Source organism: Somniosus microcephalus, chromosome 12, assembly GCF_052327205.1.
Source record: "Somniosus microcephalus isolate GS21.2 chromosome 12, FLI_Smic_1.0, whole genome shotgun sequence".
NCBI classification, from domain to species: Eukaryota; Metazoa; Chordata; class Chondrichthyes; order Squaliformes; family Somniosidae; genus Somniosus; species Somniosus microcephalus.
Window position 1 is genome coordinate 214,233,511 of NC_140998.1, and position 27,555 is coordinate 214,261,065.

Below are 27,555 nucleotides of genomic sequence, written 5' to 3' on the forward strand. Positions count from 1 at the left end.
ATGGGGTGAGATGAAGAGGGGTGGGAGGAGGCTTGTGTTGATGGGGTGAGATGAAGAGGGGTGGGGGGAGGCTGGTGTTGACGGGGTGAGATGAAGAGGGGTGGGAGGAGGCTGGTGTTGACTGGGTGAGATGAAAAGGGGTGGGAGGAGGCTGGTGTTGATGGGGTGAGATGAAGAGGGGTGGGAGGAGGCGGGTGTTGATGGGGTGAGATGAAGAGGGGTGGGAGGAGGCGGGTGTTGATGGGGTGAGAAGAAGAGGGGTGGGAGGAGGCTGGTGTTGATGGGGTGAGATGAAGAGGGGTGGGAGAAGGCTGGTGTTGATGGGGTGAGATGAAGAGGGGCGGGAGGAGGCTCGTGTGGAGCATAAACTCCGACACGGAGCAGATGGGCCAAATGGCCTCTTTCTGTGCTGTAAATATTCTGTAATTCTCTCTTTATATTCCAGGCTGTAGACACTTCTGTCCAACCACGTGGAAATATACAACAACAATAGACGCACAGACTCGCCCTTATCCAACGAGCCCAATTTTCAAGGTCCAGGAACAGAAGTTTAAAGTTTATAATTAAATTGTATAATGAAATTAATTTGAAATGTTATAAAATCAATTGTAATTCGTTTTGAATGAGTCCGAGTTTCTCATTTGTTTTCAAAGCAGGTGCGATTTGCCATTTTTAAAACATCATTCAACAACTTGCTTTTATACAACGCCTCCAACGTAGTAAAACGTCCCTGACGGAGTGCCGCACTTTCGGACGGGCAGTACTGAGGGAGTGCCGCACTGTCGGAGGGGTGGTACTGAGGGAGCGCCGCAATGTCGGAGGGGCGGTAGTGAGGGAGCGCCGCACTGTCGGAGGGGCAGTACTGAGGGAGCGCCGCACTGTTGGAGGGGCCGTACTGAGGGAGCGCCGCATTGTCGGAGGGGCGGTACTGAGGGAGCGCCGCACTGTCGGAGGGGCGGTACTGAGGGAGCGCCGCACTGTTGGAGGGGCGGTACTGAGGGAGCGCCGCACTGTCGGAGGGGCGGTACTGAGGGAGCGCCGCACTGTCGGAGGAGCAGTACTGAGGGAGCGCCGCACTTTCGGAGGGGCAGTACTGAGGGAGCGCCGCACTGTCGGAGGGTCAGTACTGAGGGAACGCCGCACTGTTGGAGGGGCAGTACTGAGGGAGCGCCGCACTGTTGGAGGGGCAGTACTGAGGGAGCACCGCACTGTCGGAGGGGCAGTACTGAGGGAGCGCCGCACTGTCGGAGGTGCAGGACTGAGGGAGCGCCGCACTGGCGGAGGGGCAGTACTGAGGGAACGCCGCACTGTCGGAGGGGCAGTGAGTTTGTTACTGACTGGGTGAGGCAGAGTGAGAGCACCGACACACAGCCCGGGGTCAGGGTCCCTCTCCCTCTCCCCAGGTGGGGAAAGAGCCTCAGTGAGTTTGTTACTGACTGGGTGAGACAGAGTGGGAGCACCGGCACACAGCCCGTGGTCAGGGTCCCTCTCCCTCTCCCCGGGTGGGGAAAGAGCCTCAGTGAGTTTGTTACTGACTGGGTGCGGCAGAGTGGGAGCACCGACACACAGCCCGGGGTCAGGGTCCCTCTCCCTCTCCCCGGGTGGGGAAAGAGCCTCAGTGAGTTTGTTACTGACTGGGTGAGACAGAGTGGGAGCACCGACACACAGCCCGGGGTCAGGGTCCCTCTCCCTCTCCCCGGGTGGGGAAAGAGCCTCAGTGAGTTTGTTACTGACTGGGTGAGACAGAGTGGGAGCGCCGACACACAGCCCGGGGTCAGGGTCCCTCTCCCTCTCCCCGGGTGGGGAAAGAGCCTCAGTGAGTTTGTTACTGACTGGGTGAGACAGAGTGGGAGCGCCGACACACAGCCCGGGGTCAGGGTTCCTCTCCCTCTCCCCGGGTGGGGAAAGAGCCTCAGTGAGTTTGTTACTGACTGGGTGAGGCAGAGTGGGAGCACCGACACACAGCCCAGGGTCAGGGTCCCTCTCCCTCTCCCCGGGTGGGGAAAGAGCCTCAGTGAGTTTGTTACTGACTGGGTGAGGCAGAGTGGGAGCACCGACACACAGCCCGGGGTCAGGGTCCCTCTCCCTCTCCCCGGGTGGGGAAAGAGCCTCAGTGAGTTTGTTACTGACTGGGTGAGGCAGAGTGGGAGCACCGACACACAGCCCGGGGTCAGGGCCCCTCTCCCTCTCCCCGGGTGGGGAAAGAGCCTCAGTGAGTTTGTTACTGACTGGGTGAGGCAGAGTGGGAGCACCGACACACAGCCCGGGGTCAGGGCCCCTCTCCCTCTCCCCGGGTGGGGAAAGAGCCTCAGTGAGTTTGTTACTGACTGGGTGAGGCAGAGTGGGAGCACCGACACACAGCCCGGGGTCAGGGTCCCTCTCCCTCTCCCCGGGTGGGGAAAGAGCCTCGGTGAGTTTGTTACTGACTGGGTGAGGCAGAGTGGGAGCACCGACACACAGCCCGGGGTCAGGGTCCCTCTCCCTCTCCCCGGGTGGGGAAAGAGCCTCAGTGAGTTTGTTACTGACTGGGTGAGGCAGAGTGGGAGCACCGACACACAGCCCGGGGTCAGGGTCCCTCTCCCCGGGTGGGGAAAGAGCCTCATTATAAATTGTTCAGCGCCAGTTTCACCGCGTGTCTATCACAGCAGCGGCGGCCAATCACCGCCCAGATGACCCTGGCTCTATTTCCCACAGCTGCTCTTTAAGAGTTTCACCATTTTCCGGTCACAGCAGCGAAATGTTTACTGTTTCATTTTCCAGCAGTAAGTTGATTGCGCTGCTTCAGTTTCACCATGTCCCTACAACAGCAGCGGCGGCCAATCACAGCCCAGGTTTTGGTGCTGTTTTCACCAATCACAGCCCAGGCTCGGCTCTCAGCGAGCAGAAACACTGGTGCTGTTTTCACTGTTTCATTCCATAACCTTGAGAGGGACCCTGACCCCGGGCTGTGTGTCGTTGCTCCCACTCTGTCTCACCCAGTCAGTAACAAACTCACTGAGGCTCTTTCCCCACCCGGGGAGAGGGAGAGGGGCCCTGACCCCGGGCTGTGTGTCGGTGCTCCCACTCTGTCTCACCCAGTCAGTAACAAACTCACTGAGGCTCTTTCCCCACCCGGGGAGAGGGAGAGGGACCCTGACCCCGGGCTGTGTGTCGGTGCTCCCACTCTGCCTCACCCAGTCAGTAACAAACTCACTGAGGCTCTTTCCCCACCTGGGGAGAGGGAGAGGGACCCTGACCCCGGGCTGTGTGTCGGTGCTCCCACTCTGCCTCACCCAGTCAGTAACAAACTCACTGAGGCTCTTTCCCCACCCAGGGAGAGGAAGAGGGACCCTGACCCCGGGCTGTGTGTCGGTGCTCCCACTCTGCCTCACCCAGTCAGTAACAAACTCACTGAGGCTCTTTCCCCACCCGGGGAGAGGGAGAGGGACCCTGACCCCGGGCTGTGTGTCGGTGCTCCCACTCTGCCTCACCCAGTCAGTAACAAACTCACTGAGGCTCTTTCCCCACGCAGGTTGAGTCACCCCGCGGGTTAAGGGCCGCTCACTGTGGGGTTAAAATCTCCTTTTTCTCCGCTGTGATTTGGGTGTTTGAGCTGCTCTGAAAAGGGCGATTCTGTTCCAATCCTGTGCTTTGTGTCGCTGCTCCTGGGGCAGAGTCCCCTAAAGGGGCTGTTAGACAAGGCAACTCCTCACCAGGCGGAGGAGGGAGGGCGAGAGAAGGTTAAATCACAAAACTCTCAATTACAGCAAGTGGGACATTGGAGGAATTGGTGGGTGGAGACTCACTGATCGCCTGTCAATCATCACCCGGGGGAAATGACCCTGAGCAGGAGGAAGGAACTGTGCAAAGGCTTCACTCTGCTTTCTTGTTGCAGGGACCCAGCTTGCTGAACCTGCTGCTGCTGCTGAGGTTTCGGGTAAGTGCTATCACTCGAGCAAAAAGGCCTTTTTCTGAACTGGGGTGATTTTAATTCTCTGACATTGCGTTTCCAAGCTGTCTGTTCATAAGTAGCCCTTTCCTCCAGAGACTGAGACTCACAACAGCACAGTAGGAGGCCATTCGGCCCGTCGAGCCCGTGCCGGCTCTCCAAGAGCACTTCAGCTAGTCCCACTCCCTCGCCCTTTCCCCGTAGCCCTGCAAATATTTTTCCTTCAGGTACTTATCGAATTCCCTTTAGAAAGTTACTATTGAATCTGCCTCCACCGCCCTCTCAGGCAGTGCATTCCAGATCCTAACCACTCGCTGTGTGAAAAAGTTTTTCCCCATGTCGCCTTTGGTTCTTCTGCCAATCACCTTAAATCTGTGTCCTCTGGTTCTTGTCCCATCTGCCAATGGGAACAGTTTCTATCTACCCTGTCTAGACACCTCTATCAAATCTCCTCTCAAACTTCTCTGCTCTAAGGAGATCAACCCCAGCTTCTCCAGTCTATCCACATCACTGTAGTCCCTCATCATTGTAGTAAATCTTTTCTGCACCCACTCTATGGCCTTCTCATCCTTCCTAAAGTGCGGGGCCCAGAATTGGATACGATACTCCAGTTGAGGCCGAACCAGTGTTTTATAAAGTTTCATCATAAGTTCCTTGCTTTTGTACCCTCTGCCTCTATTTATGATGAAGCCCAGGATCCCGTGGGCTCTTTTTAAGCGCTTTCTCGACCTGTCCTGAACCTGTCCTGCCACCTTCAACGATTTGTGCACATATATCCCCAGGTCTCTCTCCTCCTGCACGCTCCACATTTGCTGTAACACCAGAAACGCTGAGTGAAAGCAAGCTATATAAATAAAACCAGGAAATGCTGGATAGACTCAGCAGGTCAGGCAGCACCTGTGGGGAGAGAAACAGAGTTAACGTTTCAGGTCGATGATCTTTCATCAGAACCGTGTGCATGCTATATAAATGGTGCTTGTTGTAAATAGTACCTGCCTGAGCTTCAGCCTTCCCACAGCAGTGAAAGCAGTGAGTTACTGGGCAGAGCTTCTTGCAGTGTATCCCTGTGAAGCTTGGGATGTAATGTTCCAGCAGGGAGGTTATATCTGTGGATAAATACTTTGAATCTTTTCCAGGTTCTTTCCCCGTCATAGTTTCTGGGTTCCTTGGGGGGCAGGTTGTGCTGCCCTGTACCTACAAAGGGAACGCCCCAGTCCCAGATTTACAAGTCCTTTGGCAAATACCCGGGCGTGAAGTTGTCCACAGGTTTGTCGATGGGAGCGATGATTTGACACAGCAAGACCCACGGTTCAGAAACAGAACAAACCTCTTCAAAGATCAACTGGAACACGGCAACTGGTCAGTTCTGCTCTCTGACCTCAGGGAGTCCGACCATGACAAGTATGAGTGTCAGATTCTCAGGAGGACGGGTGAGGGATTTCATTCGGAGCAAACTGTTCTCGTCCTTCTGTCTGTAACAGGTGAGAGGTTTCTGTTTCTGCATTGATCAGGAATCTATCAGCAATTTTATGGGTGCGATAGTGCAGGGGTTCTGTTACTAGATTAATAATCCAGAGGCCTGGGCTCATAATCCAGAGAAGGTGAGTTCAAATCCCACCATGGCCCTTTGAGAATTTGAGAATAAATCTGGAAATAAAAAGTTGGTACCAGTAACAGTGGCCATGAAGCTGTTGGAGTGTGTTAAAAACCCAACTGGTTCACTATCTCCTTCAGGGAAAGAAACCTGCCGTCCTTACCCGGTCGGGGCCTATATGTGACTCCAGTCCCACACCAACCTGGTTGACTTTTAACGGCCCCTGCGGCCACTCGGTTGTATCATACCGCTAGGAAGAAAAAGAATAAAACTGAACGGACCACTGACTGTGACCCAACCCAGTCGACCCTGCAAAGTGCTCCTCACTAATATCTGGGGGCTAGTGCCCAGATTTTTTTTATTTGTTACGGGATGTCTGCGTCGCTGCGAAGGCCAGCATTTATTGCCCATCCCCGCTTACCCTTGAGAAGGTGGTGGTGACCTGCTGCAGTCCGTCTGGTGAGACCCCTTTGTAGCGCCTTGGTACAACTCTGGGGGCAGTTAAGAGTGAACCACATTACTGTGTGTCTGGAGTCACATAGGCCAGACCGGGTAAGGGCGGCAGATTTCCTTCCCTAAAGGACATTAGAGTCATAGAGGCATAGGAGGCCATTCAGCCCATTGAGTCCGTGCCGGCTCTCTGTACGGCGCTCCCTCAGTACTGCCCCTCCGACAGTGCGGTGCTCCCTCAGTACTGCCCCTCCGACAGTGCGACGCTCCCTCAGTACTGCCCCTCCGACAGTGCAGCCCTCCCTCAGTACTGCCCCCCACCTACGCGATTGTCCATTTGATGTAGTCTACATAGATTTTAGCAAGGCTTTTGACAAGGTCCCACATGACAGACTGGTCAGAAAAGTAAAAGCTCATGGGATCCAAGGGAAAGTGGCAAGTTGGATCCAAAATTGGCTCAGTGGCAGGAAGCAAAGGTAATGGTCGACGGGTGTTTCTGTGACTGGAAGGCTGTTTCCAGTGGAGTTCGTACTAGGTCCCTTGCTTTTTGTGGTATATATCACTGGTTTAGACTTCAATGTAAGAGGCATGATTAAGAATTTTGCAAATGATACAAAAATTGGCCGTGTGGTTGATAGTGAGGAAGAAAGCTGTGGACTGCAGGAAGATATCGATGGACTGGTCAGGTGGGCAGAGAAGTGGGAAATAGAATTCAAACTGGAGAAGTGTGAGGTAATACATTTGGGGAGGGCTAACAAGGTGAGGGAATACACAATAAATGGTCAGATACTGAGACTTGTAGAGGAACAGAGGCTCCTTGGAGTGCATGTCCACAGATCCCTGAAGGTAGCAGGACAGGTAGATAAGGCGGTTAAGAAGGCATACGGATACTTTCCTTTATTAGCCGAGGCATAGAATATAAGAGCAGGGAGGTTATGCTTGAATTGTATAAAACACTAGTTAGGCCACAGCTAGAGGCCTGTGTACAGTTCTGGTCACCACATTACAGGAAAGATGTGATTGCACTGGAGAGGGTGCAGAGGAGATTTACCAGGATGTTGCCAGGACTGGAGAATTTTAGCTATGAGGAAAGATTGGAGAGGCTGGGGTTGTTTTCTCTGGAACAGAGGCGGCTGAGGGGAGATTTAATTGAGGTGTATAAAATGATGAGGGGCTTAGATAGAGTGGATAGGAAGGACCGATTTCCCCGAGCAGAGAGGTCAATAACCAGGGGGCAGAGATTGAAAGTAATTGGTGGAAGGATTAGAGGGGAGTTGAGGAGAACTTTTTTCACCCAGAGGGTGGTGGGGGTCTGGAACTCACTGCCTGAAAGGGTGGGAGAGGCAGAAACCCTCATCACATTTAAAAAGTTCTTGGATATGCCCTTGAAGTGCCGTAACCTACAGGGCCATGGACCGAGAGCTGGAAAGTGGGATTAGACTGGAGAGCTCATTGGGCCAGCACAGACACGGTGGGTTGAATGGCCTCCTTCTGTGCTGTAAATGTCTATGATTCTATTCTATGGTTCAGTCTGTCTCGCTCTCGATCCTCCTGAAGTCTGCTCCTGCCCCATCTCGCTGTCTTATTACATTTCAGAGTTCCGTGTCATCTGCAAACTTTGAAATGATGCCCTGTATACCCAAGTCCAGGTCATTAATATACATCAAAAGAGCAGTGGTCCCAACAGCAAGCCCTTGGACACCACTGTATACCTCCCTCCAGTCTGAAAAACAACCGTTCACCATTACTCTGCTTTCAGTCCTTCAACAAAGCAAGACTGTACATCACTCGTATAGACATGGGCTTCCCTTTATTCACAGGTTCAAAATGTACATATAGAAAAGTGACATTCCAGTATAGAGAGAGAAAGATAGACACATTATATACATTTACTTATACAAAAGGGCCTGAATTTGCGGTCGGAGATTTCCCGCAGGGAAATGGCTCCGAACACAAGTAAAATCCACTCCTACCTGGAGACTCGGGATCCGCGTAGACTCGCCTTCCTGGGCCTCTACGTGTATGCTGGCCCAACCAGGCCTTTAACCTTACAGGGAACGGTAGCTTAGTGGTAATGTTACTGGACTAATAATCTATTTATTCTACGCATTGTATCGCATCATTACTGTGTCCAATGTTAGTCTCAGGAACATCCACCTTTCGTGCATGAAAACCCAGAACTTGCAGGACCTTTACGGGTGTGTACGCCCCAGAGAATACGGGCCGAAATATCCACACACAATTTCTAGTTACTAAGGCAGTGTCATTTGTGTCAAGACATATGTAAAACATTTAGAATATGAATTCTGTGTATAAAACAGTGAGGGATGAGGAACTGTAGAGCAGAGAGATTTGGGAGTCGAAGGTTGACGAATCATTAAAAGCCAGTGGCCAGGTACAGGTCCTTGGGTTTATAAATAGAGGCCTCTGTCTCTGCTGTGTCCTTCTATGATTCTATACATCCACTGACAAATATGAAGACCGGCTTCTCTTTCATCACTGCTCCAATTGAAAACTTCATATAGAAAAGCAACATTCAAATATAAATGCATAATTTTTTGCTGTAGACAGTTTCAATCTGTAAAACATCTAGGGGGATAAATTCGGTGGGCTGCGCCTCCAGTTAGCGCCTAAAGAGGGCACTCAGTGGCTTTAGCGCCACTGGCCACGCCTCCCGCGATATTTAACTGGGGCGCTAATGGCAGCATTAGCCTGTTGCACTGCGCCGCCACCGATGACGTCATCGGTGTGCGCAGCGCCCCGCTACCGCCCCAATCGCGATATTTGGCAGCGACTGCCTCTGTAGCGCTGCTCGCTAATCGCGCCCGGTTCACGGGGCCTACCTGTGGTGGCAGTGGCGCAAATTAAGGTGGAGGTGCGGGGCGGCCGTTTTTTTCGGCGGCCGCCTGCCAGCACCTCCGTCCCCGGCCTCCTGATCCCTCCCCCTGCGGCATTGCCGGCTGTTTTCCGAGAGCCCGGCACTTCTCCTCGGTGCCGGGCTCTTTTGCCGGCACTCGATCGCTCATCGCGCTGGTGCAGGCCCCTCCCCCTTAAGGATGGGAGGAAGGCCTGCAGTACCGCAGCGTGCCATGCCGCAGTGTGGCGCGCTGTGGCACGTTGCACTGTGATATTCAGTTTCAGCGCCCTAAGAGGGATGCGGAGCGCCTCGAGCCTCGCCCCGTGTCCCTCTTGGGGCGCTCGAGCTGAATTTCCGGCGATTGCTGCTGCTCCGATCGCAGCGCAAAATCTGGCGCCCAGGCGAGCTTGGCGCCCCGTTTGTGGCTCAACCCAATTTCTCCCCCCTAGAATCTAAATTCTGTGTATAAAGCAGTTGCTGGCAATGATGTCGTCGCTGGCTCTGGCTAGTGAGTGATGCTGCAGAGGGAGGTTCTGAAGCCTATTCCCACATTCCCCACTGTGGGAGCGCCATCGCTACAAGGACTGCAGTGGTTCAAGTCGAGATGGTCAAGAAATGGGGCCCTGCCAGCACCACCCACACCCTGAACAAGTAAAGAAATGAATCAGAAAGTGCCTGTTGTTCCCGCACATTGATGGGATATTTGGGAGTTACCATCTCTCACAGGGAGTGCTCAATGGGTTACACAGCTAAAGGTGGTCCTGAGACTGGGTTTGGACACAGTGTGTGACAGTAATACTGAGATATAATACACAGGGAGTGCTCAATGGATTACACAGCTAAAGGTGGTCCTGAGACTGGGTTTGGACACAGTGTGTGACAGTAATACTGAGATATAATACACAGGGAGTGCTCAATGGGTTACACAGCTAAAGGTGGTCCTGGATGTTCCTGAGACTGGGCTTGGACACAGTAATGCTGAGATATAGAATAGAATAAAATACCGATCAGACAGTTTTTCTGGTGAAGGGGCAACACTTCCATTGGGAGATTATCTCCTCTGAGACTGTGCTGGTGAGAGGGGGAAGTGACTGCTGATCCCAATCCTGAGCTCAGACTTCCCTCCAGGAGTCACTCGATAGAATGGCCTCCTCCTGTGCTGTGCTATTCTCTGATTCTATGATAACCACAATACCGGGCTGGTCGGCCCCTCCCTGACCCAGGCTCAGTGCAGCGTAAACTGAGGCCCGTATTTTCCGGTACCTACGGGTGGTGAACCTGTGGAATTCTCTACCACAGAAGGCTGTGGAGGCCAAGTCACTGAATATATTTAAGAAGGAGATCGACAGATTTCTAGACACAAAAGGCATCAAGGGGTATGGGGAGAGAGCGGGAATATGGTATAGAGATAGAGGATCAGCCATGATCATATTGAATGGCGGAGCAGGCTCGAAGCGCCGACTCCTGCTCCTATTATTCTATGTTTTTGTGTGTACGGGCTGTGTACACACCCGTAGGGACATCGGAAATGCCGGTTTCAGGCCTGTGAAGCACATGCACTGAAAACCGACATTTCCGATCTGTCAAGAATGCCCTCGACAGATCGGACACCTGCCTTGGAGAAGGGCCTCTGCGGGGGCAGCGTTCCGCTTTCTGGAGACCCTCCGCCCGCAGAAAACCCTTAGAAATCTTACACCTGGTAAAAGCCTGTGTAAGGCCGGCTTTCACCAGCGTAAGAGCTTAAAAAAAGAAAAAAAAAAAAAATCACTTATCATTTAAAAATTGTTTTAAAAAAAGGTAAGTATTTTTAGCCTTGTAAAAAACTTCACTTTTTTCAAAATTTAATTTTTGTTTAAAATATTTTACTTAATGTAATTTTATCTCATTTTAAAAATGTGATGGTTTTTAAAAAATGTATCTAATGTTTTACTGTGTTTTTGGGGTGATCTCCATTCATATATTTGACGGGTCTATCTGTCAAAAGTATGAAGGGAGATTCCCTTCTCCTATTGGCTGGCCTGGCCCACGTGATCCCAGGGACGCTTGCGAACCGCCTGCGCCCCTGGGATACGTGGGCCCTGCGCATTTCGACTGTGGAGAGGCCCAGGAGCGGAAGTGTCCGCACCTCAGGAGCCCTCGGGTAAGTTCGTAGATTTGTTTCCGATAGGAGGCATCTGCACGCAGGAAGCCTCCTCGGGAATTACGGGAATCAGTCAGTGCTGGACAGCCAGGTTCCCCAGAAGGATTTGTTCTCCAGCCGCTCCAGTCTGATGCTCAGCTGCTGTTGTCACAAGGCTTCGTGCTTCATCTGAACAAGTCACGTTTGTCAAAGGGCCGCCATTAGATGCTGCTTCTGGATTGCTGGAGTCTCTGTTTTGTTTCCTAGGAGAGAAACCAGCAGAGTGCAGGTTATGTTAAAAGGATCCAACACTTTGGACAAGTGTGTAAAGGAGCCGTTCAGGGGCACAGACCGATTAAATTACACAACACCCTGGGCACCACTGGTAGCTGGAAAATGTGTCACAGGAGCTGCACGTTGATGGAGCAGAGTGTAGAGGAGAGGAGGTTTATAGGGGAGGCAATGGGCAGGAGCTGTACACTCCACAGGACCCGGGCTGCCTGAGGCACTAGAGAAATAGAAAAATGACAGCTAGCCTCAATTTTGGAGATTAAGTAGAATTGATGAGGACCTGGGTTAACACTGAGCTGAAGATGATGGGGATCAGATCAGACAGGAGGATGTTGGGCATGTCCGTACTCTCCAGGCTGATCCTGAAGGACTGAGAGCCACAGATGGAGATAGAGCAACAACCTGAATTTATATAGCGCCTTTATCATCCCAAGGTGCTTCACAGGAGCGATCAAACAAAATTTGAGAGCGAGCCACATAAGGAGATATTAGGGCAGGTGACCAAAAGCTGGGTCAAAGAGGTCAGTTTTAAGAAGCATCTTAAAGGAGGAGAGAAAGGCGAAGAGGTTTAGGGAGGGAATTCCAGTGCTCGGGCCCAGGCGGCTGAAGGCACGGCCACCAATGGTGGAGTGGTGGAAATCAGGGGATGTTCAAGAGGCCAGAATTGGAGGAGCGCAGAGATTGGGGAGGGTTGTGGGGCTGGAGGAGGCCATGGAGGGATTTGGCCATGAGGATGAATGTAGGTCAGTGAACACAGAGGGTGATGGGTGAACGGGACTCGGTGAGAGTTAGGATACAGAAAGGAGAGTTTTGAAATGGTCGAGTTTTGCGGTAAGGCATGGATGAGGGTTTCAGCAGCACATGAGCTGAGGTAGGGGCGGAGACGGGCGATGTTACGGAGGTGGAAGTAGGCGGTCTTGGTGATGGAGAGGATACGGGTCGGAAGCTCAGCTCAGGGTCAAATAAGACGCCGAGGTTGTGAACTGGTTCAGCCTCAGACAGTGGTCAGGGAGAGGGATGGAGCCGGTGGCTAGTGAATGGAGCAACAGAGATGACAACAAACTGGAAGTGACGGGATAATGCTACATTGAAGCATCGCACACAGCTCAAAGTGTATCGCTGCACAAAACATCTTTAAACACAAAGTGCAACAGAACAAAACTAGAATCAACAATGGAAACTGCGGCACATTCTAGAACTCACCACCGTCGCTTTCGGATCAGGAAAACCCCAATGACAGCAAGAGTAAGAGTAGGAATTCCGATTCCCAATCCGACTGTTGCTCCAGTAGAGAGTCCAGGATCTAGAGACAGAATGAACCGTTAACAGACCGGGACACACTCACAAAACTAACAGCAGAGACCTTCAGCAGCGAGTGCTTCAGAACCATCCCCAGCACAAATAGATCCCTGGTCAATTCTAGCCCTGGAGCGATGGGAGAGGTTAGATTCCAATAATCACACACACACCAGGCCAGCCCACAGCTCCTTGTACACACACACACACACACTGCCCCACAATGCCTGCTGAAACAGAGGGGGAATTTTAAACTAATCTGCGGGTCGGGGAAGTCAGGGGATCGGGTGGATCGCCGGTTTCACACCCGGGCCAATATTACTCTCCGGTGACTTCAACCAGCGTTACACCCTGTCCCGTCAGTTTCCCGACAGGAGGGCTCGGACTTTCCCACAGACTTCCACAAACACTAATGCTAGTGGGAAGCGGGAATCCTCAGAGTTCAGCCGCTGAGGGACAGGAAGGCGAGGCTCAGAAGCAGAAATAACAGTTGCAGGTAGTTTAAGGAGCAGTTCCAGGTAACGGTGACCCACACCACTCACTCTCACAGAATCCTTCTTTGGCAAAATATCAAACAGCATTTCAAACCTTGCAGTGTTACTGCCCGTCTATCCCGCACGATAGAATGCAAGAGCTGAAAACACATGCAGTAGTTTAGAAACAGACTTACCTGGTGCGGGCGTGCTCGGTACAGGTGAAGTGGCTCGCTCTAAAGAAAACATCATGCGTTTAGTATTGTGGAACAAACTGCAGAAATGTTCAAAGACTCTATAGGGCTGCAGAGAAACACATCCAGGGAGGAACGAGACTGGGGTCAAACTGATCAGGAAGGATCAGGAACCGGGTCGGCAGAGTGAAAAATCCAACAGGATTGCATTAACTGAGGGGCAGAATGGAAGATTTCCAGAGTTACCCCGAGCAGTATCATTCCCAGCAGCCTACATCTGCCGGTGGGAGAGGACGTACCCAGGGATGGTGATGGAGGAGTCTGGGATGTAGGGTTGATTCTGGGAGTATCATTACCTCACACGGCTCTCCCAGCCCAGGACCGGTGGTTTAGTGCTTATGTTACTGGACTCGTAATCCAAAGGCCTGCACTAACGATCCAAACACGAGTTCAATCCCACCACAGCAACTGGGGAATTTAAATTCAGTTAAATAAAAAAACTAGTACCAGTAATGGTGACCATAAAACTACTGGATTGTTGGAAAACCCCATCTGGTTCACAAAGGAGGATAATGCCAATCGACTGCAACAGGACATAGAAAGGCAGGCAGAATGGGCAGACAAGTGGCAGACGCAATTTAATAGAGAAGTGAGATGTGATGCATTTTCGCAGAAGAAACAGGGAGAGGCAATATACACTTAATGGCACAGGTTTAAAGAGTGTGCAGAGACAGAGGGACCTGGGAGTTAATGTGCATAGGTCCCTGAAGGTGGCAGGACATATTGAGAGAGTGGTTAGCAAAGCATATGGGATCTTGGGCTTCATAAATAGAGGTAGTGAGTACAAAAGTAGAGAAGTTATGCTGAACCTTTATAAAGCACTGGTTACACCACAACTGGAGTATTGTGTCCAGTATCGGTCACCACACTAGGAAGGATGTGAAGGTTCCGGGGATGAGGGATCTTAGTTACAAGGACGGGTTGGAGAAGCTGGATTTGTTTTAATTCTCTCTCTCTCGCCACACCACCCCCTTTTTGAAAGGGGCACAACCAATAACTACTGTGTCTGTCTCTCCCTCCATCCCCCCCCCACTCCGTCCCCCCTCACACTCCCTTCCTCCCTCCCTCCCTGCTCTCGATCACCCTCCCTCTCGGTCCCACACCCTCCCTCCCTCCTCTAAGGGGTCGACCATTTAGGACTGAGATGAGGAGGAATCTCTTCACTCAGAGGGCGGTGAATCTTTGGAATTCTCTGCCCCAGAGGGCTGTGGAGGATCAGTCGTTGAGTATATTCAAGGCTGAGATCAATAGATTTTTGGATATTAAGGGAATCGAGGGATATGGGGATCGGGCGGGAAAGTGGAGTTGAGGTAGAAGATCAGCCATGATCTGATTGAATGTTGGAGCAGTCTCGAGGGGCTGTATGGCCGACTCCTGCTCCTATTTATGTTCACAGCCTTGTTTGAAATATGTTATGAGAGTTGATTCACTCACACCTTAACCTCCATTATAGAATCAGCCGTCAGCAAAGTAAGACTTGCATTTCTATAGCGTCTTCACGACCTCCGGACATCCCAAAGCGTTTCACAGCCAATAAAGTACTTTTGAAGTGCAGTCACGGTTACAATGTAGGCAAAATGCACACAGCAAGATCCCACAAACAGCAATGAGATAAATGACCAGATCATCTGGTTTAATGATGTTGGATGAGGGATAAATACAGGCCCCATTACACCGGGGAGAACACCGCTTCTTCAAAATAATGCCGGCGGGATCTTTTACATCCACCTGAGAGGGCTGACAGGGACACGGTTTAATGCCTCATCCAAAAGATGGCCCCTCCGACAGTGCGGCGCTCCCTCAGTACTGCCCCTCCGACAGTGCGGAGCTCCCTCAGTACTGCCCCTCTGACAGTGCGGAGCTCCCTCAGTACTGCCCCTCCGACAGTGCGGAGCTCCCTCAGTACCGCCCCTCCGACAGTGCGGAGCTCCCTCAGTACTGCCCCTCCGACAGTGCGGCGCTCCCTCAGTACTGCCCCTCCGACAGTGCGGCGCTCCCTCAGTACTGCCCCTCCGACAGTGCTGCGCTCCCTCAGTACTGAGACTGGGGAGTGTGGGCCTGGAATTTGTGCCCTAGTCTCTGGAGTGGGATTTGAACCCATGACCGTCTGACTCAGGGGAGAGAGAGAGAGAAAAAAGAGATAAACCCACTGAATCACTGCTGACATCTTGTATAAAAAGTATTAAATCTGAGCTGGTGTTACCTGGGTTTGTATCGAGACGTTTGTCGGGACCGGCAAAAGCTTTGCTTGCTTCTTGGGTAGAACAATCTGGAAAAGCAAAGCAGACAATTCAATTGAGCCGTTATGTAAAATATTTGCATTTTTCTCCTGTTAAATGCATTTTCTCCCCCTGGATAAATACTTGAAGGGGAAACATTTGCCGTGTTATGGGGAAAGAGCAGTGGGGAGTGGGGCTAATTGGAGAGCTCTTTCAAAGAGCCGGCACAGGCACGATGGGCCGAGTGGCCTCCTCCTGTTCTGTGTGATTCTAGGTGACCCCTCCTGCTGTGGTGCAGATCTACAGGAAGCCTTCGCTGTGTCACCCCAGTCACAGTGACTGAACAGCGATCATGGATTGTATCACCACCAAGCTCAGATTCCCATCTTACTTTCAATGGCATTACCATCGCCGAATCCCCCACCATCAACATCCTGGGAGTCACCATTGACCAGAAACTTAACTGGACCAGCCACATAAACACTGTGGCAACAAGAGCAGGTCAGAGGCTGGGTATTCTGCGGCGAGTGTCTCACCTCCTGACTCCCCAAAGCCTTTCCACCATCTACAAGGCACAAGTCAGGAGTGTGATGGAATACTCTCCGCTTGCCTGGATGAGTGCAGCTCCAACAACACTCAAGAAGCTCGACACCATCCAGGACAAAGCAGCCCGCTTGATCGGCACCCCATCCACCACCTTAAACATTCACTCCCTCCACCTCCGGCGCACCGTGGCTGCAGTGTGCACCATCTACAAGATGCACTGCAGCAACTCACCAAGGCTTCTTCAGCAGCACCTCCCAAACCCACGACCTCTACCACCTAGAAGGACAAGGGCAGCAGGTGCATGGGAACACCACCACCTTCAAGTTCCCCTCCCAGTCACACACACCATCCTGACTTGGAAATATATCACCGATTGTAGTGGCGCTTCTTAGTTTCCAAACAGACAGGCCACTGGGCTGTGGGGCTTTTAACAGCGAGTAGACGCGTGTCGAAATAAAACGTTCCCAAACGTAGCTTTGTCTTTTAAATGGTTTACTATAACACTTAACAAACAGAATTACAAAGCAAACACGTATAAACGAACACGGTCAAAAACTGTACTGCTCCAAACCTCACAGCTTCTGCCTCTTTCACCACGTGCAGTTTAAAACTGTAAGATGGCTGCACCCATGTGTGTCTTAGGGACTGTTCCATTGTGGCAAGAATGAAGGGGGTGTCGGACTATACTACTGGAGCAAGAAAATAGGGGGTTTCTTAATACAATAAGTCGTTCAGGTAAATTAACTGTATTATGCCATTTAGCCACTATTTTAAAGTATTTTCTTAAGCTTTTATGGCTCTTACACCGATCCTTCATCGTCGCTGGGTCAAAATCCTGGAACTCCCTAACAGCACTGTGGGAGTACCTTCACCACACGGACTGCAGCGGTTCAAGGTGGCGGCTCACCACCACCTTCTCAAGGGGCAATTAGGGATGGGCAATAAATGCCGGCCTTGCCCACGATGCCAACATCCCAGGAACGAATAAAAGAATCTTGGGTCGCCGACTCTGGTTGGGCTTCTTCCTGGAGGCTTCATCACGTGAGCTCCAGTCTCCGACCACCCCCACCCTCCCACCATTGGTCGCCCGATACGTTGTTCTCGTGAGGCGTTCTACGGCGAGTTTGATGGGCCGTTAATGCGCCAATGCAGCAGCCTCCTGAAAGTCATGGGGCGGGATTGCATTTTCGCGAGGTGGGAGCCACGGAGAGATTTGAAAACAAGGACGAGTGTTGTAAAATTGAAGGTTGAGTGTCATGACAGGACCTTAAATCACGTCATTAACGGGATCCTTACGACATGAATTACCAGCCCTAAATGGCCGCGGCGAGATTCATTCGCCTGAACGGCATAAACCCAGCAATTTCTTAAAACGCAAAGTTCAACGGGGAGAGACTCAAGGCGAGATTTTAAAAAAATTATTCATTCACGGGATGTGGGCGTCACTGGCAAGGCCGGCATTTATTGCCCATCCTTAATTGCCCCTTGAGAAGGTGGTGGTGAGCCGCCTTCTTGAACCGCTGCAGTCCGTGTGGTGAAGGTGCTCCCACAGTGCTGTTAGGGAGGGAGTTCCAGGATTTTGACCCAGCGACGATGAAGGAACGGCCGATATATTTCCAAGTTGGGACAGTTGTGTGCGTGACTCGGAGGGGAACTTGGGGATTTGTTCTGTTTTGGCGAGGCTAATGGCGGAGCGGCGCTAATCGCCCAGCAATGTGGGGAGAAGTGGAACGCACGCCGTATCTCCTCCTCGACAACAACTGCCGGGGGATTTTTTAGGCGAGCTGATTAATGGCCGTGAACTCGTCCTTATTTTTCCCCGCAATTTCTGGGCCAATAAAGTGAAGACCTGTTCAGGAGAAAACAAGTGTTTAGCGCAAAGCAGGACCGCACGAAGATTCTTTTAAACTCACCGGCAGACATTAAGTTGAAACTAAACGATTCGGAGGACCCGTATTCGAGCCACCATCTTTGATCAATATCTTCCGCTGAAACTCTCAGGATGTAAATGGTGTAACAGCCGCTGCTGTTAAAACTTGCAGTGTAATTCTCTGTGCAATTTAAAATAATGCAAATCTCGTCTTTCATTCCACGTTTCAGGATTGCCATCTGATTCTCAGTCACACATTCCTTCAATGTTATAGTAGCCGGCTTTCCAATACAATCTGAAAGTGATGGAAGAAACAGCTTTATGCAATGTTCCACTTGTTTTAAGAACTAAGAACTAGGAGCAGGAGTCGGCCATTCGGCCCCTCGAGCCTGCTCCACCATTCAATCAGATCAAGGCTGATCTTCGACCTCAACTCCCCTTTCCCGCCCGATCCCCATATCCCTCGATTCCCCATGAGTCCAAAATCTATCGATCTCAGTCTTGAATATACTCAACGACTGAGCCTCCACAGCCCTCTGGGGCAGAGAATTCCAAAGATTCACCGCCCTCTGAGTGAAGAAATTCCTCCTCATCTCAGCCCTAAATGGCCGACCCCTTATCCCGAGACTGTGACCCCTGGTTCTAGACTCTCCAGCCAGGGGGAAACAACCTCTCAGCATCTGCCCTGTCAATCCCCCTCAGAATCTTATGTTTCAATGAGATCACCTCGCATTCTTCTAAACTCCAGAAAGTATCGGCCCATTCTGCTCAATCTCTCCTCATAGGACAACCCGCTCATCCCAGGAATCAATCTAACCTTTGTTTGTTGCACCGCCTCTTAAGGCAAGTATATCCTTCCTTAGGTAATGAGACCCACACTGTGCACAGTACCCCAGGTGTGGGCTCACCAAAGCCCTGTGTGCATTTTTCGCTCCACCCCCACTCCCTGCAATTTGCTCCTCATTTTCTCTCCTGAAGCCATTGGCCATCGAGTACTTTGGACACATTGTTGATGCAAGAGCCTGATATAGCAAGCATCGTTGGCTATTCACCCACAGCAATCCTGTCCTCACATACTTTGTGGGCGAGACCAGAGCTTGGGGCCATCAATAGAAGATAGTCACTAATTATTCCAATAACCCCTCTCTCCCACACTCCTGTATCTGGGGAGGTCCCTCTAACCCCTTTCTCCCATACTCCTGTATCTGGGGAGGACCCTCTAACCCCTCTCTCACACACTTGTATCTGAGGAGGTCTCTCTAACCACCGCACACACTCCTGTATCTGGGGAGGTCCCTCTAACCCCTCTCACTCTCACTCCTGTATCTGGGGAGGTCCCTCTAACCACCACACACACACTCCTGTACCTCCCTCTAACCAGGGTGTAGGAAAGATTGAACAGGCTGGGGCTCTTTTCTCTAGAAAAGAGAAGGCTGAGGGGTGACCTGATGGAGGTCTTTAAAATTATGAAAGTTGTTCGATAGGGTAAACGTAGAGAAGATGTTTCCACTTGTGGGGGAGACCAGAACTAGGGGCCATCAATATAAGAGAGTCACTAATAAATCCAATAGGGAATTCAGGAGAAACTTCTTTACCCAGAGAGTGCTGAGAATGGGGAACTCGCTACCACAGGGAGTGGTTGAGGCGAAGAGCAGAGATGCATTTCAGGGGAAACTGGATTAACACACGAGTGAGAAAGGAATAGAAGGATATGGTGAAGGGGTGAGATGAAGAGGGGTGAGAGGAGGCTGGTGTTGATGGGGTGAGATGAAGATGGGTGGGAGGAGGCTGGTGTTGATGGGGTGAGATGAAGAGGGGTGGGGGGGAGGCTGGTGTTGACAGGGTGAGATGAAGAGGGGTGGGAGGAGGCTGGTGTGGGGCATAAACACCGGCACGGACCAGATGGGCCGAATGGCCTGTTTCTGTGCTACAGGCTCCATCTATGTTGAGATAATATTGCAATACCTGATACACTTGAACGATGTGCCTGTAATGATTCAGACTGTCAGTTAAGAACAAGTGCCCAATTGCTCCTGAACCTTGTGATGATGTCCATTGTGGGGATGTGTTAGTAAAGTCGAGGATGTTTTGCTGGGCCTGATCTTTCTCTTCGATGCCTCTGGCAATGAGCAGTGAATCACTTGACTCATTCTTGTATCTGCTGGAGTTGGTTTGGTCTGGGTAATGCGTCACAGTACAGAGGCCAGGTAATTTTAGACTTGTGATAACAGTAGACATGGATGGTAGATCACTAACCCAGTCCTGTCAGAAAGGGATTAAAAATCTGTTGGAAACCCTGTGATAAATATTCCGTCCATAATTAACATTGCCGGCATTATTACATACCTGCCACTGGGTCCAGCTGGCAAATGTGGATGTGTATGAATATGCTCAGCACAGCAAGTACCTGTAATTAGTAACAAACAATTAATATATCCAGCTTGCAATTGTCGCTGTAAACTGCGCTTTGTTCTGTGCCTGTTTCTTTTAGTGCGCAGTCCCTTTAATCACTTGATTCCAATCTGTGGTGGTGGAATGACTGATGAGGTTACAGTTGTTGCTCAGTGGGTTTAGCACCCTCCCTCTCTCGTCTCCGAGTCAGAAGGTCATGGGTTCAACAACCACTCCAGAGACTCGAGCCCCATAGTCCAGGCCGACACTCCAGTGTCAGTGCCGAGGGAGCGCCGCGCTGTCGGAGGGGCGGCGCCGAGGGAGCGCCGCGCTGTCGGAGGGGCGGCGCCGCGCTGTCGGAGGTGCCATCTTTCAGATGAGATGTTAAACCGAGGCCCCATCTGCTCTCTTGGGTGGATGTAGAAGATCAGATGGCACTATTTCAAAGTAGAGCAGGGGAGTTCTCCCTTGTGTCCTGGCCCAATATTTATCCCTCAACCAAAATCACTAAAAAACAGATGAAATGGTCATTATCACATTGCTGTTTGTGGGAGCTTGCCGTGTGCAAATTGGCTGCCGCGTTTCCTACATTACAACAGTGACCACACTTCAAAAAGTACATCATTGGGTGTGAGGCACTTTGGGACGTCCTGAGGTGGGGAAAGGCGCTGGAGAAATGCAAGTCTCTCTTTCTCCAATTGATTTAATATGAAATGTCAACAGGGACTGAAAAAAACATGTTAAATTATAATCAGAGATTCTTCTATTGCTATTTTATAGTTCTAGTCTTGTTTTTTGCCACTGATAAATATACAGTAAACTGTCTCAGGATACTGAATGTGATGTGATTGTGGAGATTAAAATGAATCCTCGCATCCAATGTCAAGTCTGATTTTCACACGGTTACGGTTTCATGAGTTCGGTTTTTGTTCATGTCCAATGATTCAATTGTGAAATCATTATTTCTTATGGGCCGATAAATGTAACAGCGTTCTTAACTAAACTAACCTGGGGAAAATGGAAAGGATCCACTTTAGAGGATTATGCCTTGGTTACCTCTAGACTTGACAATTCCAACACACTCCTGGCTGGCCTCCCACGTTCTACCCTAGAGCCCATCAAAAGCTGCCCCGTGTCCTAACTCGCTCCAAGTCCCGTTCACCTATCACCCCCCTGTTGCTCGCTGACCTACATTGGCTACCACTCCGGCAATGCCTCGATTTTAAAATTCACATCCTTGCTTTTAAATCCCTCCATATGCTCCTCGCCTCCCCTCCCTATCTCTAACCTCCTCCAGCCCCCTGCAACCCTCCCTATCTCTGTAACCTCCTCCAGCCCCCTGCAACCCTCCCTATCTCTGTAACCTCCTCCAGCCCCCTGCAACCCTCCCTATCTCTGTAACCTCCTACAACCCTCCCAGATCTCTGCGCTCCTCCAATTCTGGCCTCTCGCGCATCCCCCGATTTCCATCGCTCCACCGTTGGCGGCCGTGCCTTCAGCCACCTGGGCCCCGAGCTCTGGAATTCCCTCCCTAAACCTCTGCGTCTGCGTCTCTCTCTCTCTCTCTCTCTCTCTCTCTCTCTCTCCTCCTTTAAGACACTCTTTATAACCGACCTCTTTGACCAAGCTTTTGGTCACCTGCACTAATGTGGCTCGGTGTCAAATTTTGTCTGATTTACGCTCCTGTGAAGCGCCTTGGGACGTCTTACTACGTAAAAGTTGTCAGCCATCAAGGAGTATGGGGCGAGCGGGAATATGGTATTGAGATAGAGGATCAGCCATGACCATATTGAGTGGCGGAGCAGGCTCGAGGGGCCGAAGGGCCGACTCCTGCTCCTATGTTTCTATGAGGATGGAGTGGTAACAGAGCTTGAAGCAGTAGTTATCTAACAAGGGACACCACGTTATTAGAAAGTTTAAGTTAAATCCATTGATTATCCCCTGTGCGTTCAAAGGACAATCAATTGATTGGAATAATGTGTATTTAGAGGGGAGTTCAGAAGATGATCGGGTTTGTGACACATTCGGAGGGTTATTTTGGTGACATTGAGGTCTGGGGCGGTGTTGTTCAATCGGTGAGCCACATCTGGCTAATTGGGAAACCAGATGTGGCTGATTGCATGTCTGATGAGTAAATGAAAATATGAATAAACAAACACCGCGATTGGGCACATGATCTCAATACAGTGTTAGCATGTGTGTGTCAACCTTGGTTATTGATTGGTGGTAGATGTTGAAGTGATCAGACACATGGCTAATTGCCTGTGGTCTGTTTGTACCACACATTCTTACGGGAGAAACCGTCCCTCGCCACAAAGAGCAAGTCAAAACCTTTTCTCTCTTGGCAGTCAATTAGAAAATGTTTTTAATCACCGCAACTGAGATACTTAATTATCACAATATAAAACAGCACCACGCCAAATTCACCCAGGTCATTTTTTTATTTGTTTTGTGGAATCTGGGTGTCGCTGGCAAGGCCAGCATTTATTGCCCATCCCTAGTTGCCCTTGAGAAGGTGGTGGTGAGCCGCCTTCTTGAACCGCTGCAGTCCGTGTGGTGAAGGTGCTCCCACAGTGCTGTTAGGGAGGGAGTTCCAGGATTTTGACCCAGCGACGATGAAGGAACGGCCGATATATTTCCAAGTCAGGATGGTGTGTGAATTGGAGGAGAACTTGGAGGTGGTGGTGTTCCCATGCACCTGCTGCCCTTGTCCTTCTAGGTGGAAGAGGTGGCGGGTTTGGGAGGTGCTGCCGAAGAAGCCTTGGCGAGTTGCTGCAGTGCATCTTGTAGATGGTGCACACTGCAGCCACGGTGTGCCGGTGGTGGAGGGAGTGAATGTTTAAGGTGGTGGATGGGGTGCCAATCAAGCGGGCTGCTTTGTCCTGGATGGTGTCGAGCGTCTCGAGTGTTGTTGGAGCTGCACTCATCCAGCAAGTGCAGAGTATTCCATCACACTCCTGACTTGTGCCTTGTAGATGGTGGAAAGGCTTTGGGGGAGTCAGGAGGTGAGACACTCGCCGCAGAATACCCAGCCTCTGACCTGCTCTTGTTGCCACAGTATTTATGTGGCTGGTCCAGTTCAGTTTCTGGTCAATGGTGACCCCCAGGATGTTGATGGTGGGGGATTCGGCGATGGTAATGCCATTGAATGTCAAGGGGTGGTGGTTAGACTCTCGCTTGTTGGAGATAGTCATTGCCTGGCACTTCTGTGGTGCCAATGTTACCTGCCACTTATCAGCCCAAGCCTGAACGTCGTCCAGGTCTTAATGAAGCAGTCCATGCCCGCATGCAATATCTGAGGAGTTGTGAATGGCGCTGAACACTGTACAGTCATCAGCGAACATCCCCATTTCTGACCTTATGTTTGGGGGGGGGGGGGGGGGAGGTCATTGATGAAGCAGCTGAAGATGGTTGGGCCGGATATTGCGCTGAGGAACTCCTGCAGCGATGTCCTGGGGCTGTGATGATTGACCTTCAATCACCACAACCATCTTCCTTTGTGCTAGGTATGACTCTAGCCAGTGGAGTGTTTTCTCCCCTGATTCCCATTGACTTCATGTTACTGCAGCCTCTGCTATCAATAGACCCATTGTCTAACCAGGGCAGGAATGGAGAGGAGCGACTGCAGTTGGACTAGAATTGATTTTGAAAACTAGAAAAACCGTTTCTTTTCCAATTGAATGAGCACCACAGACAACCAATGCCCGAACAATATTACCAGAAGATTGTATGGCTTCTGGCTAAGAAAAAGAGAGGTGTATTCTGGACTGCAGTATCTAGTTTCCAAATTAAAAAAAAAATTCGTTCATGGGATGTGGGCGTCACTGGCAAGGCCGGCATTTATTGGCCATCCCCAATTGCCCTTGAGAAGGTGGTGGTGTGCCGCCTTCTTGAACCGCTGCAGTCCGTGTGGTGAAGGTGCTCCCACAGTGCTGTTAGGGAGGGAATGCCAGGATTTTGACCCAGCGACGATGAAGGAACGGCCGATATATCTCCAAGTTAGGATGGTGTGTGTGACTTGGAGGTGGTGGTGTTCATTCTTGTACAAATCTTGATTTTACAGATATATAATTTTACCAGCCCTGGGGAGGAGTGACTGCCAGGAAAATGGCAGCATCTGGGGCGGGTACCCATCACATCACATCCCCAACCCACCTCCGTGCCATCTTTCCAGGAGGCGGGTACCCGACCCATGCTGGGAGCCGCCTCCTCGAGGCAGGAAGTGGATTAGTGCCAATTAACTGCCTGTTAACAAGCAGTTTCTTGGATAATCCCTATTTTGAGCCCTAAAGTGCGGGCTTCCCGACGGCTCCGAACCTCGCCAGGGTCAGCGAGGCGAGCAGTGGGGCTGCGGGGGTTGGAGGGGCCGAGATGTCTGGTGAGCAGGTGAGTGATGAGTGCATGTGTGCAGAGGTAAGTGTGTGAGGTGAGGCTTAAGTGTATTAAAAGCTTTACTTACCTTTGCTTCTTCCTCCAGACCCTGCAGGTCTCGGGAGTTCCTCATCTCACTGGCAGAGAAAGCAGAATGGCCACTGCATTCTCAAATGCATCAGCCTTCTGCTGTCTGCTCAGGAGATCTCTCCAAGTGAGCCTGTGTCCCAGGTCACAACTTAGAAGACAGAGGGCTGGATTTTCCAAGCCCTGAGTGTTGTATCCATGTGATAATGGAGACACGGAATGCAGGAGTTGGTTTAACAGGTGTTTATTGAACAAAGTCTGGAGGTGACCTAAAGATACAAGACGCTATACAGGCTTATATACCCGAGTGGTCACTACCGGTATTACAATACACAGGGGCTCTTAAAAAAGGTACATACACTACACGGAGGAGGCGGGCCTGCTGGTAAAGTAGCAGAATGTGGGGGCAGATGGCAAACCCGCCCCCATCCCACCTCCATGCCCTTTTGCCAGGAGGTGGGAAGATGTGCAGCTTCGGGTCCTGTCTCCTGGAGGAGGGAAAGGCTTTTAATCCTTTTAACTGCCTGTTAACATGCAGAAAAAAGGGATTAGTGCCATTTTACCTTCACAGGTGAAGGCTTCCCGACCTCAGAGAACCCCGCCGGGTTGGAGGAGACGTGAAGGAGGTCTGCGGTGGTCGGAGGCACCTGGAAGTAAGATGTAGAGGTTGAGTGATGGCTGCAAGTGTGGAGTGGTAAGTATGCAAGGTGAGTGATAAGTGTAAAAAAGTGTTCACTTACCTTGTTTTCTTCCTACAGCCTTCATCCACCCTGGATCGGGAGACCCGACATCCTCGTCATCAATTTCACAGACTGGTTGTTGGATCCTCCCACCCAACAGCCATCTGATATCGACAAAGTTGAAAGGTTTGATGAGTCCTGAACACAAGGTCTCATCAAACTACAGAGAATGTTAGTGTTTGACAGCTTCACAGAGCTCTCAAATGACGACATGTCATCTGTCAACATAGAAACATAGAAGATAGGAGCAGGAGTGGGCCATTCAGCCCCTCAAGCCCACGCCACCATTCAATGAGATCATGGCTGATCATCTAAATTCAGTACCCTGTCCCTGCCTTCTCCCCATATCCCTTGATCCCTTTAGCCTTAAGAAATATATCCAACTCCTTCTTGAATATATTTAATGAATTGGCCTCCACTGCCTTCTATGGTAGAGAATTCCACAGGCTCGCCACTCTCTGGGTGAAGAAGTTCCTCCTCATCTCTGTCCTAAATGGCCTACCCCTTTCCTTAGACTGTGACCCCTGGTTCTGGACTCCCCGGCCATCAGAAACATCCTTCCTGCATCTAGTCTATCTAGTCCTGTTAGAATTTTAAAAGTTTCAATGAGATCCCCTCATTCTTCTAAACTCCAGTGAGTATAAGCCCAATCGACCCAATCTCTCCTCATACGTCATTCCTGCCATCCCAGGTATCAATCTGGTGAATCTTTGCTGCACTCCTTCCATGGCAAGAACGTCCTTCCTCAGATAAGGCGACCAAAACTGCACACAATACTCAAGATGTGGTCTCACCAAGGCCCTGTACCACTGCAGCAAGACATCCTTGTTCCTGTACTCGAACCCTCTCGCTACGAAGGCCAACATAGCATTTGCCTTCTTAACCGCCTGCTGAACCTATATGCTTACCTTCAGCGACTGGTGCACAAGGACGCCCAGGTCTCGTTGCACTTCCCCTTCTCCCAATCTATTGCCGTTCACTCACATCACCAGTAATTGGCCTGCTAAACCTGCTGGGCGGGCTGAACAAGGTCAATCAAGGGAAAATAGCATGGGTTGGCCAGAAGTCGATGGAGGCGGGACTGAAACCCGACAAGTGGGAGTCCCGCCTCCAAAACCTCCCCATTGAGAAAATCCAGCCCCATGACTTGCATTTTAATGCACATTTTGGGCCATCTTTTATTCTTGGTTCCCAGACACAACTGACGGGGAATAAAGTGGAAATCTAAAGGAGCAGAACTGGATTACACAGGGACATTAATATTTAACGGATGGTTTAAACAGAACAGAACTATCGAATAATTAGCAACATAAAACACTTTGATGTTCACTTGTCCTGATGTTTTCAGCGACAGTCAAAGCTTTGTATTGAAGCAATTCTAGTGGCGAGATGTGATGGGCCAATTTCCCATCTACAATTTCAGTTTACACTTTAATTAGGCGCAAATCTTCTTCGCACTTTTTGTTAAAAATGCAGAAAAGCCTACTGCCCACCAGCCTGTTCCTGGTGGCTTGTACTGTACTCCTCAGATCATAAATCACAGCAGAAACCGCCCAGATTGTGTCTGAAATCCGCTCTCCGAAAACCTTGTGAGCTTTTTAAACTCCCCTATCAATACATGTGATGCAATAAATTCATATCCTCCGAAAGAGCGGGGTTTAAAACAAATCCGGTTAAAGAAGTTCAACTAGCGACCCTTTCCAGAAACTAAACTAATCCATCCATTCACTTTCAAGCAGTTCCTTTTGAACAGAGGACGGGTTAGCTCGCGGTGTTTGACGAGGTGGAGAAAGAAAGAGAAAGAGAAAGAGAAAGAAAGAAAGAGAGAGAGAGAGAGTGTACTTCATGGCAAAGAGTGTCTGCATCTGAATTTACTGCACATTCCCCTCCTGAAGATGACTTGTCTAAAATGTACAGGACCCCCACCCAAAGGTGAGCCAGCCGATTCCCCATCCTTACTCGCCTATTCCCCACAAACTGCAAATATTCATAACTCACCCAGAACATTGGCCCGGGACAGTCGAGTCTCAAGGTGTCTCTTGTGGACTGGGACACATGCAAGGCTCGAT

General features: G+C 50.6%; 4 protein-coding genes across 4 annotated transcripts in view; 2 read left to right on the plus strand and 2 right to left on the minus strand.

Annotated features, from left to right (window-relative positions):
* The window catches only part of LOC147110073 (uncharacterized), a 39,483-nt gene extending 38,865 nt beyond the window's left edge, over nucleotides 1-618 (plus strand). The window contains exon 6 of the mRNA XM_086004240.1: nucleotides 446-618. Within this exon, the coding sequence (XP_085860366.1) occupies nucleotides 446-452 (7 nt within the window). The 3' untranslated portion in view covers nucleotides 453-618. The remainder of the gene's footprint in view (nucleotides 1-445) is intronic.
* Nucleotides 619-5,012: 4,394 nt separating this feature from the next.
* Nucleotides 5,013-27,555, plus strand: part of LOC147110074 (uncharacterized) — a gene marked incomplete at its 5' end in the record, with an annotated part of 87,642 nt that continues 65,099 nt past the window's right edge. The window contains one exon of the mRNA XM_086002460.1: nucleotides 5,013-5,409. Within this exon, the coding sequence (XP_085858586.1) occupies nucleotides 5,013-5,409 (397 nt within the window). The remainder of the gene's footprint in view (nucleotides 5,410-27,555) is intronic.
* On the minus strand, nucleotides 10,616-13,260 carry LOC147110075 (uncharacterized). The gene is made up of 3 exons (XM_086004149.1): nucleotides 13,206-13,260; nucleotides 12,443-12,542; nucleotides 10,616-11,211 (listed from the first exon to the last, which is right to left on the minus strand). The coding sequence occupies exons 1-3, from the start codon at nucleotides 13,258-13,260 to the stop codon at nucleotides 11,043-11,045; spliced, it is 324 nt and encodes a 107-aa protein (XP_085860275.1). The 3' UTR covers nucleotides 10,616-11,042.
* Nucleotides 14,700-27,550, minus strand: LOC147110076 (uncharacterized). The gene is made up of 5 exons (XM_086004032.1): nucleotides 27,485-27,550; nucleotides 20,244-20,304; nucleotides 17,941-18,192; nucleotides 15,466-15,531; nucleotides 14,700-15,369 (listed from the first exon to the last, which is right to left on the minus strand). The coding sequence occupies exons 1-5, from the start codon at nucleotides 27,491-27,493 to the stop codon at nucleotides 15,335-15,337; spliced, it is 423 nt and encodes a 140-aa protein (XP_085860158.1). The 5' UTR covers nucleotides 27,494-27,550; the 3' UTR covers nucleotides 14,700-15,334.